Here is a 12,017-nt window from a genome sequence, read left to right as displayed (position 1 = left end):
GGTTGAAACAGTGATGTGTCATGTCTCCATGGTTGTTCAATCTGTACATGGATGGGGTAATAAAAGAGTTACAAGGTAGGGTAGTGGATGTTGGAGTGGCGCTGGTGAGAGAGGATAGTGTTTGGAAACTCCCTGTACTGTTGTTTGCAGATGATACTGTGTTGTTGAGTGAAGAGGAGCTGCAAGGCTTGGTGGATGAGTTTGGGAGAGTGTATAAGAAACGGAATCTAAAGGTGAATGTAGGGAAGAGTAAAGTGATGGTCTTTGAGAGAGGTGAAGTCAGTGAATGTACAGCGAGGTTGGATGGTGAGGAACTGGAAAATGTGAGTACGTTTAAGTACTTGGGTAGTGTGATGAGTAAGGATGGAGGTTTGGAGGGTGAAGTGCTTGAAAGGGTACAGCAGGGAAGAAAGGTTGCTGGTTCTTTGAAAGCAGTGATAAAAAACAGGGAAGTGAGCATGGAAGTGAAAAAGTTACATGACAGTATTGTGATACCAACTCTAACGTACGGAAGTGAAGCTTGGACGTTGTTGGAAGGACACAAGTCAAGAGTGAGAGCAGTGGAAATGAGTTATTTAAGAGGAGCCTGTGGAGTCACCTGGAGAGACAGGCTGACGAATGAAGATATAAAGGAGCGTTGTGGTGTGGATGTGATAGGAAGCGTTATGAGGAACACACTGAGGTGGTTTGGCCATGTGGAGAGGATGGAGGGTGAAAGACTGACGAAGAGAGTGTATGTGAGTGAGGTGGAGGGGGAAAGAGGGAGGGGGAGGCCGAGGATGAGATGGAGGGATGGGGTGGAGGGGTATATGAGAGAGGGGGGTGTGAGTTGGGAGCAGGGCAGTGAAATGGCGTGGGACAGGGCGACTTGGAGGCGATTTGTTTGTGGCCACCCCAAACGGGATTGAGGCGTCTGGCAGTAGACAGATAGATAGTAATTCAAGTTTAGGCCCATATTTGCTGGATAAGTTGACTCCCGAAATAAGGCAGCACCACTTCCATCTGACTGTCAGGAATTTGTATGTGTTAACCAGCAGACAAATAATGTCATTAGTTTCCATACCATTGTTTTCCATGATTCAGTCTTTCTTTCTGTATTATCTTTGTTGGCGAAAATATAAAATTTTCAGTTATTTTTGAATTTTCATTACATGACTTATCGACGTGGTGTCCAACCAATCACCGTAGCAAAAACTGTCTGAAACACATATCGTCTCTATCCATGAAAAGCCGATGGTAACAGCGTATCAGATTCACCGTCTCAAATAGCGTTCCCTAGTTGGTGCTTGTTTACTTTGTGGAAAGGCACATGGCATAGGATATTCCTCTTATTTTAGGTGTAAACACTGGTAATTACCAGTAACCATGACTTGGTTGTATTAAATATCTTGTGTTGACTACAAAAGTTAACCAGGGAAGAAGTAGTAGTGTAGCCTGTATACTGTATATAAAACTTCACTCTGTCACAGAAGTTGCAGTACAAGACTAGCTTGATACCATACGGCTGTAGGCCTACTGGTGGTGTCACTTCCCTCCTTCGGTACATGCTATGGCCTTATTTTTGTCTGCCATGTATTGACGACTTTGTACTTGGCGTATTAGTCGACCCCTTGTATTTGAGAGATTTTTTGATGTTTCAAATGTCGACTTATATGCAGTCACATACAGTAGATAGATAGATAAAACAAAATTTACATAATTGCTTTACATATTTGCACGAAGAATAAAGTTACAGAATGCGGTGAAAAATGAAGTGAATCATCCCTTAGACATAAGAATTAAATTATAGCAAGCTAGAACACTATACTCTTATTAGTTTACCTTTGCCTAAAATTGACGTCCCTCCATCTCCAGTGCTGAGCTGCAACAATAGATTGACAGTGGATTATGGTGCTAGTCACAAGGAAGTGCTATGGAAAGGATGTAGAGCCATAGCATTGCATTTTTCTGCTACTGAATCACATTATATTGGCAGCATGTAGATGAGAATTTGGGCCAAGTTAGTGTAAAAGAACTATAGTCATCATCAGTACAAACCTACAGTACATACTCCATAACAGCCGACATGCCTATAGATTGACACCCAACAGTCGTCTCCAATTGGCTAAGGTAATTTGTTTCCCTTTGATATAATGGTTATGTGTGTCATACAGTTTGTTTTTATTTTTAAATTCCACATTGACCTTCCATGATTATGGGAAGGTGGTTGAGAGGGTATACTGTAAGAACAAGTTGGCTGGTGCAGACTACAGGTACTGTACAAAGGTGCTCCAAGAATTGCTTTAGATGCAGCATCCTTCATAAATCATAACAATGAAAGGGACTAGGCCTTCATTATCATATTGTATCCAGTGGGGTGAGATTTTTGCAACTGACCACACACTGAACATTTGGACAGGTTGTTTAATCAAGAAAAATTTCTGCACATTGAACAAAGTCAAATTTAAAGCCAAAATTGACATTCCATTATCCTCACATCATTTCCTGTTGTTATGGGATTGGTAGAGCTAGAACAAAGTCCTCTGATTACTTTCTTATTCATACTTTAGAATCTTACCCACCCTGTTTATGAGAAGAAAGTAGGCTTATGATGATGATGATGATGAATATTAGACTGTAACCAGGTATGGTACAGCTAGAAATACAGTACAGTACAGAATTCTGAAATGGTGAAAGTTTGCTAATACTTTACCAGTGTCAGAGTGAGTCTTTATCCAGGCTGTCCAATATACCTTGTAAGGTGTTCACATCCGTGAAACATGTGTTCTTTGTGTCAGTATGCCTAGACATTTACAAGCAGGAAGTGTCACATTCAGTACTATGCTGTACCTCATATACTCCTGATCATGAGTATACAGTAATTATCTTTGAGTTTTCATTAATATGTTTGTTTTTCTTTCAGATTAACCCTTTTGAAGAAATCCTTGCCAAAGAAGTTTTTGAGAAAATTGACAATGCTAAGCTGGTGGCCATATTTCATAAATATTCCATGACTCAGGCTGGATTGTTTGCTGCGAGACTGCAGCTGAACAAGATCAACCTGCAATATGTCCATCACAATAATAATGTAAGTAAGGAGCAATTAGCACATAAAAGCAGATATTGAAATTAGATACATTTACTGTTGTTGCAGGATAATAATGTACTGATTTATATTGAAATTAGATACATTTACTGTTGTTGCAGGATAATAATGTACTGATTTATATTTATTACACCCTTCACAATATTTAATTGAGAGGCATTCAGTGTGCTATCATAAATTAAACTAATTATGCCTTCTGTACAATGCATCCTGTTCCCTCAGGTTACATGATAGTGTACTGAACAGTTATCAGCAATCTTGCTCCCAAACGGGGTTATATCAGTAATGTAAAATTCTGGAGCCTTTCACTAAATAAATAACATACTTCCTTTCAGATCATGAGACTTGCATTTACTGGTACCAAGTATGAAGCAGTGTTGAAACTGTACGAATCAGAAACAGTGACCTTTGTGAGTGACCAGCTTAATGTAACTAAGGTATGTCTATCTGTATGTGTACCTACAGCCTGATGCCATAACCCCCTAAGGGGGGGCCGTTTGTCTCTGGGTCAGGTGTTTTATGGGGGAGAGGGGGCATTAACCCTCCACCAGTCCACTTGTTGACACATTGGTTATATGGTTACCACCTAGCATTGTAAATGGTTTCCTGACTTTCAGGAAATCATTAGGCTTGTCACTCAGTGTGAAGCCACCTTAAAGGGAAAGAACAATAATAAAAAGTGACAGGAAAGAAAGGAGAAATAGGAGGAGGGGAGGGTAGATACAGAAAAAGAGTGACTAGGTGAAGGACGAAGTAGGCCGCACTCCATCAAGTGAGTGGTACTTCCTACTTTGTCCTTCACCTTTATCATTCTTTTTCTTTGTCTGCCCTCCTCTCTTCCTGTTTCTCCTATTTTTCCTGTCATTTTTAGTACCTGGTTGTCCATAGTCTTCATTTATACTGTATATATATTTAGACAGTAGATGCTGTTTGCAATTATGTCAATTTGATTTGTACAGTCACAGCCATTAACTTATAACTTAATGCCATGAAAGTAGATCACCTTGTCCAAGGGAAAATACCATTGAAGCATATGCATTTGTTCTTGTACCAGTAGACTTCCTTACTCTGCATCTTTCAAGAATCTCAATATGTTTGATCATCATCATCATCATTTAATCCTGCATTACCCCACGAGAAGCGTAGGAGCCCGGGGTTAGGCAAGATGGTCCTGACATTTAACCCGTAGATTGCGAGCCACAGCTTAGGCTGGGTAGCGTCCTGTTGCGAGCCACAGCTCAGGCTGTGCTGGCCGTGCATCACTGCTAACTACTCCAACCCTACTCAAACTTACGCATGGCGCTACGCAAAGACGGAGAGAGAGAGAGAGAGAGAGATTTTTTCTTTTCACCAGATGATGCTGGGGATGTTTGTCTTAAACTTTATAATAAACAAAAACCAAATTTTTTTTTTTTTAATTCATTTTTTCACTACTCTCCTACATTAAGTTATGCATGGCCCTACACAAAGGTGGAAAGAGAGAGAGAGATTATTATTATTATTATTTTTTTTTTTTTTTACCAGATAATGCCCTGAATGGTTATCTTCAAGTTTATAATAAACAAAAACTTAAAAAAAAAAAAAAAAAATCATCATCATTTTTTGCACAGCACAGGATGGGATAAAACAAGGTAATTGTGCAGTCCATGGGTTAAAATGAGAGGGACCAACCACACTCATCCCTGAGTGGCAGTACATGAGCAATAAACCCCAACCATCCATTGGACATAAACCTGCACTGGCTCAATCCGATTGGAGTGCCTTAATTACCCACTAAACCACCAGGTGCCATAGTTTGGATATATGGTTACCACCCAGTGTAATAAATGGTTTCCTGGTGTACAGGAAACCATTTGGCATTAATGAACAGTACAGAGCCCTCAAGAACAACTTCTTGAGAGTTACTGATGCAGTATGCAGTTGGACAAGAGGCCCACCAAGACATAATATAACTTGGTGGTGGGATGATGGTGTAGAAGCTGCGGTAAAGGAGAAAAGAAGGCTTTTCCGGGAATGGAAGATGGGTGGTAACAAGGAGAAATACTTGGCTGCCAAGTGTAGAGCTAGAAGAGAGGTATACAGGGTGAAGTCTGAGTCAATGAGACTTTTACTGAACCTAAATTGTGTGGAATGGAAAAATATGATATTTAAGGTGGCAGATTAGGTGGAGAGATCCCTCTTATATTATTGGTGAGCAGTGTGTTAAGGATGATGAAGGACGGGTAGTGGTGAACAGTAGGGATATTAAAGATGCATGGAGAGAGTATTACTGAACGAGGAGTTTGACTGGGACAGGGAAGGCTTGGAGCCAGCAGATCCAGTGTTTGGCCCTTGGCCTTTGATTGACGCTGCTACTGTGAGTGAGGCAGGATGCAGGTGGGGAAGGCAGCAGTTGTGTCTGAGTTGACTGCTGAAATGTTGAAGGCCTCAGGAGATATAGGGGTGAGGTTAGTCACTGACCTGATAAATAGGATTATTTATGAGTGTGTTGTCCCAGATGATTGCCTGAAGAGTGTAATTATAAATGTGTAAAGGGGAAGGGTGATGCCCTGGAAAGAGGAAATTATAGAGGTATAAAGCCTTTAGATCAGATAATGAAGGTAATGGAGAGAGTTCTAGAAGGTATGATTAGAGAAAAAGTGAATATTGACGAGATGCAGTTTGGGTTTATGCCAGGCAGGGGGACCACTGATGCCATATTCATTGTTTGACAGCTTCAGGAAAAATATATAGGAATGAAAAGGGAACTGTTCTTGGCTTTTGTTGATTTGAAGAAGGCCTTTGACAGAGTCCCAAGAGAGGTGGTGAAGTGGGCAATGAGAAAGCTTGGGATGGAGGAATGGCTGGTTAGGGTGGTTATGGCCATGTACTGTATGTGGGTGCTCGCACCCAGGTAAGAGTGAATGGAGATTTGAGTGATGAGTTTTCCGTGAATATTGGTGTGCATCAAGGGTCAGTTTTGAGTCCCTTGTTGCTTATCATGGTACTTGAAGCCCTCTCACATGATTTCAGAAATGGACTCCCGTGGGAGATGTTGTATGCTGATGATTTGGTGTTGACTGCAGAGAATGAAAGGGAGGCGGAGGAAAGATTTACCAAGTGGAGAGATGGTATGGGGCACAAGGGCTTAAAAGTAAATGCAGATAAAACAAAAGTGATGATATCTAAGGCTGGTGGCGGTAATGTCAAAGAAGAGGGAGAGTGGAGTGGCCATATGTAATTTGCCACAAGGGTATGGGAAGTAATTCCAACTTGTGTAGTGTTTGCGGTAAGTGGGTGCACAAGAGATGTAGTGGTATTACAGGTAGACTGCAAGATAATGCTGATCTTATTTGTGCGGCATGCCGGGGAGATCAGGTGGAGATTGTCAGGCGTGAAAGGATTGAACTTGCTGGTGAGTCTCTTGAGTGTATAGAAGAGTTTTATTATTTAGGAGACATGTTATGTGCTGGAGGTGGGGCTGGAGCTAGCCCTGTGGCTAGGGTGAGAAGTGGTTTGATATTCAGGGAGCTGTTGCCTCTCCTGACAGGAGGAGGACTGTCCCTACATGCTACTGGGTCTTTGTATGTGGCATGTGTTAGGAGTGTAATGCTGTATGGTATTGAGACCTGGGCAGTAAAGGAAGAGGATATTCCCTGGCTCAGATATGCAGAAATGACAATGATTAGGTGGATGTGCAGTGCGTCCTTGAATTTGAGGCATGGGGGGTGGGGGCTAGGTTTACAATGGAAGAGTTAAGAGGTAGAATGGGACTGGAGTGTATTGGTATTGTGATGAGGAGAGATAGATTGAGATGGTTTGGGCATGTGGAGAGGATGGGGGACGACAGTTGGGTGCAGAAAATGAGAAATGTTAACATTAAGGGTAGGGTTGTGAGACGTAGACTGAAAAAGACATGGGATGAGGTCATTGAGTGTGACCTTAGGGATAAGAGACTAAATAAGGAGGCTGCCAGAGATTGAGCAGCAGGGAGAGCTGCTATTAGAAGACCAAGGCTGACGCATGCAAGCACGTTGGAGCCTTTATAATTGAAACAACAATGAAACGAAATGAGGATGGGGATGAATACAGTAAATGAATATGAGAAGTAAGGTATGGAATCTGAAGTAAAGAAATTGACCAAAGATAATTGTGGATGAATAAAGTACAGTATGTCTGTAGAAGTACATGACAAGGATTTGATATTCTAACCAGATAGTTGCTGTCCCACGTGTGTGTGGGAAATGCAGTAATGTGTATGATACATATTCAATTAATTTATAATGCCCCCAAGAAGATTGCAGTTGCCAGTCTTAAGCCATCTCCTGGCAGCACTCTGTGCTGCATGATATCTAGCAGCATTTCTCTTTATTCCCTTAAATCTTAGGTCACACTTTATGACTTCATCCCAAGTCTTTATCAGTCAGCCTCTTGCTACACGTACTTCCCTCTGGTTTTTCACACCTCTAACCTTCTGCACGCGTTTGTCATCTTTTATCCTCTCCCCATATCCTAACTATTTCAGTTTGCCTCTTCTCATCACAGCACAAATACATTCATGTCCCCTTCTTCTTCTTAACTCTTCTTTTGCAGTCCAAAGTCCCCGAGGCCTGTCATTCATGGATGCACTACACATCCATTTCATCATCATTGATGTACATTTGAGCCTAGGAAGATCCTCCTCCTCTCCTGCCCACCTCGCTATTATACAGTAGTACACTCGCAGTACATGCAACATACAAAGACCTCTTAACACTGAGAGAGAGCGCTCTCCATGTCAGGAGGGACAACAACTCTAAACCTCTAACCACTCCTTACCCTTGCTACCAAGCAAACTCCAGTCCCACCTCCAGCACATACCATTTTTAATTTTTTTCACTTTCCTAGTTACTCAAACTGGAGAAGAAAATCCGTGGCCTGCTACTGCTGGGAGGTGTGTTAGAGGGTCGGCTGTTGAGTGTGAGTGAGCTGAAGCAGTATGCAGCCCTTCCTTCACTGGATGTGATGCAGGCACAGGTGGTGCACACGCTCTCATCTGCGGCCCAGCTCATCTCACAGAACCTTGTGGCTCAGCAGGTGGGATTCTTTGTGCAACATGAGAAATCCTTGTCACTTTTTTCTTTTCTTTTTCTTTTGGGTAATTCTTGCTGCATCCAAATGATTTTATTTACTTGAACTCGAACTGGAAGGATTCAGTATGGCCTTCAGTAACCCCTTCATTACACTGTAAGACATGTCCCCCAAACTTTCTGATAAATAGCAAGAGTAAAATAAAAATTACAAAGTGGTATTGTAAGGGATCCACTGCTCACAATTGCCTAATTGAAATTCTGTTGCTACTGATAAAACTGGTTTGCCAGGTTTTCGTGAATTTGCAGCACCAATCTTATGCTAATTGTTGTAATAAGTTAGAGCACATCCCTGACTTATTATGAGGACTGTCTGTAGCACTGTAAATGACATATGATGTGTATATTTATGTAAGAGTTTTATATAATGTATTTCTTAATCCCTTGAATCTGGGTGACTCCTTTTAAGTATATTCTTGCTGCCCCAGCAGTTTGGAAAATCTTATAATCATCAGCAGTTGGCAAGAGTAAAATGTTCAAGACATCCCCAGGCTCAGTGGGTTAAGATTCAAATATTCCTCACCTACAGTTCGTTTGCTTAAAGTTAGTACTGTTAAATGTCAGGACCAATTTGCCTAACCCCGGGCTCCTACGCTCCTCATGGGGCAGCATAGGATTAGATGATAGATGGATGGATAGTACTGTACATTACTATAAAATTAACAGTATTGTATTGCCGTTTCTCAATTTTTCCATCATGGAGTTTATTTCTTATTTTTTATCTACAGGTGGAATTAGCATCTTTACTGGGTCGACATATAGCAAATGAATCTACTCCGTTGGAAGAGGCAAATGACTCGACTCCTTCATAAGAGAAGGATGATAACTGAAAGGATTTGATGTACTGTACTAACTACTAAGAACGTTGTCGATTATGTATATATTTTATATTAGTAAAAAATAAACATATAAAGTACTGTACTGTATAATTATTAGTGTATATACCATTAGTACTTATATTGTATCAAAACAGGAATTTTAGATATGGGAGAAAAAAATCATAAGCCACTGTTGCACTTTTCAGAGGGGTGGGTAGGATATAAAATGGAGGACAGTATAAAAATAGAAACTATTAACCTTTTGGGTTGCAAATAGGTCCATATGTCCAGTCTGAAAAATCGCATTTTTTACCATAAAATCAAGGCTTGTAAACTTAAAGAAGAATATAATATTCATGCAAAAGGAACTAATATTGTTTACAAAATATTAGGGCTCTGCTTACTATACAAGAGCTGTAATAACAATGGGAAGTTGCATTAAGTGGTGTGTGGTGTCACAAATAAGTGTATTTCTGTATACAGAATGAAAAACACTCCTATTAACCTAAAATCATAAATCATAAATCTGTGTTATATTTTCTCAGCCAGATTGTCCAATACCCAGGAAATGAGTATATAAACATTACAAGAAATACTGATAACATTCACCAGCTTCCCGCCACAGTTTTCAGATGCACACAAATAGGTTAGCCATGATCGAGGCCAGGAGACCTGAAAGGGTTAAGAGTGACAATTACTCATCACTCACCCCTGCATATTTGGGGGGTTCATCTATTTTAACATGCTCATGTGTGCTTCATTGTCTTCATCTCTGACACTCTGCTCCCGCCTGGATATCCTCTTGAAGGGAGTGGTCATAATAAAACCATGTCCACGCTACTCAGGCTTCATGTACTGGTACTCTCTCTGTCACCCATTTTCATATTTCTCTTCTATCTATCTGTCTACTGCCATATGCCTCAATCCAAAAAGGAGCAACCACAAACAAACCACCATATCACCTTGTCCTCTGCCATTTGGTTACCCTCCCACCAACCCTCACCTCCCTCTCTCATATCTCTCTCCATTGCATCCCTCCACTTCATCCTTGATCTCTCCCTCCACCTTACTTACATACACTTTTCTAGACAGTTTTTCATTCTCTTACAGGTTTTCATCTTTTTCATAATACAGTACATGTAGTCTCCATTTGACAACAGTACCTTCTCAAACTGTTAATCCATTTGACAATGACACATCCCACTCTTAATGCTCTTTCATACATTAATTCTCATAAATTTCTTGGTCACTTATTCTACCCATCCATCCAGCTTATCTCTACAGCTGTTCTATGAAAATTACAGAATTTCAAGAAATGATGATGAATACTGGTAATCAGATATGGCAATGCAAAAATGTTCCAAGAGGTAATCAGATTCTCTTTTTTTTATTTTATTAGGCATGTTTGGATATGAATACAAAGTGATATATGGTGATTCATGACATTAAATTAAAAATGTATTATCTCATGGACAAAGCACTTTGCATCAGAAGCTATGCCTGGAAAGAATTTCAGGATTATTCCATCATATTTCCATTCACTATAACACACACTCCACAAGTGACCTTGAAGCACAGGTCAAACAAGGCATATCAAACAATACATCTCTACATGTTACCATAATTTAAATTGGTATCTGAACCATTTGAGCCCTTCAGTCCTATGATGTCTTTCATTTGTTACTCTTGCTACCTCCACATGGTTTTACCCAGCTCAGAATATAATTTTTGAACTAGAGGGGCTAGATGTAACCTTCATTAAACCCTTCAATACTTGAGGACTCTTCTTAAGCTGGATTAAATCATTTGGTCGTAGCAAAAATATACTAAAAAAAAGTTGATTCATTATATATATATATATATATATATATATATATATATATATATATATACCGGTATATAAAATAGAAAAATCTATGCACTTTACAAGTCTATTTCCCCAGACTATACTCTGAAGTACCATAATACTTAACAGAGAAGTTAGTTTGAATCCAGAATACCCATAATGAAGTCTGGCAGAAGAAGAAAAACATCCCTCTAAGTGTAATATACAGGTATGATGTAATGCTTCTTTGGATCTTGAAAGCAATGATGTACTGCAAAGCCTTACTGCCAACTGCCATATTAAATGCATTACAGTGTACAACTCATTAAGTACATGTCAATATTTTAATGAAGGAAATTATAGGTACTGATAAGGGCAATGAAATTTGGGTGATATACCAAAAACAACTTTTGTACTTTCAGCAGAGATACAGTACACCTCTGTTACTGACACCAATGTCAAAGTATCCTCAGTACAAGACACAGCTACTGCTTGAATACAAAGAATTAAAACAATACTGTACTCTTATAAAATACAGTACAAAAATCTCTGGTCAAGGGAATAATTATGCTGTGCATTCAGTGAAAAAAATTTATCTACAAATTTTACTTGTTTCAGTATTGTATACACAAAATTCCAAACATGCCAAGCCTCACCTCAAGATGTTTTGCTATAAACCACTGTACAGTACCCATCAAAGTATACAGTAGTACAAACAGTTGGCACAACATAACAAAAGGCAGTACCTGTAACTTCATCAGCCAAGCCTAGGATATTTCATAACACTTCCCTGGTGATTTATTCAAATTTAAATGATAATAATGCAAACAAAATTGGAGTTAAAATGATATACATAACATACAAGATATGACTGAAAATGTCAAGAGAAATACTTTGAGATGGACTGGCCATGTGGAGAGGACAGAGAATGAAAGACTGACTAGAAAAGTGTATGTGAATGAGGTGGAGGGAGAGATGAAGGATGAGATGGTGGGATGGAGTGGAGAAATATATGGGAGAGAAGGGTGTAAGTTGGAAGGAGGGTTGCCAAATGGGAGAGGTCAGGGCGACATGGAGGTGATTTGTGTGGCCACCTCTTATCGGACTGAGGCGTCCAGCAATAGACAAGTACTGACAGTATGAACATGCAACACATTAACTAAATCACATAGGATGAGGTG

General features: G+C 39.9%; 1 protein-coding gene across 2 annotated transcripts in view; it reads left to right on the top strand.

The window, feature by feature from the left end:
* The window catches only part of mRpL10 (mitochondrial ribosomal protein L10), a 41,901-nt gene extending 32,851 nt beyond the window's left edge, over positions 1-9,050 (top strand). For both annotated transcript variants that reach the window (XM_080281002.1, XM_080281003.1), the window contains exons 3-6: positions 2,903-3,067; positions 3,421-3,522; positions 7,952-8,140; positions 8,922-9,050. In XM_080281002.1, the coding sequence (XP_080137128.1) occupies positions 2,903-3,067; positions 3,421-3,522; positions 7,952-8,140; positions 8,922-9,005 (540 nt within the window). In that variant the 3' untranslated portion in view covers positions 9,006-9,050. The remainder of the gene's footprint in view (positions 1-2,902; positions 3,068-3,420; positions 3,523-7,951; positions 8,141-8,921) is intronic.
* The last annotated feature ends 2,967 nt before the right edge of the window (positions 9,051-12,017 follow it).

The sequence above is a fragment of the Coenobita brevimanus genome, chromosome 87, assembly GCF_032717465.1.
Source record: "Coenobita brevimanus isolate Jiangsu-jjx chromosome 87, ASM3271746v2, whole genome shotgun sequence".
In the NCBI taxonomy this organism is placed as follows: Eukaryota; Metazoa; Arthropoda; class Malacostraca; order Decapoda; family Coenobitidae; genus Coenobita; species Coenobita brevimanus.
The sequence above is the reverse complement of the archived record's forward strand: the minus strand, read 5'-3'. Positions and strand labels throughout refer to the sequence as shown.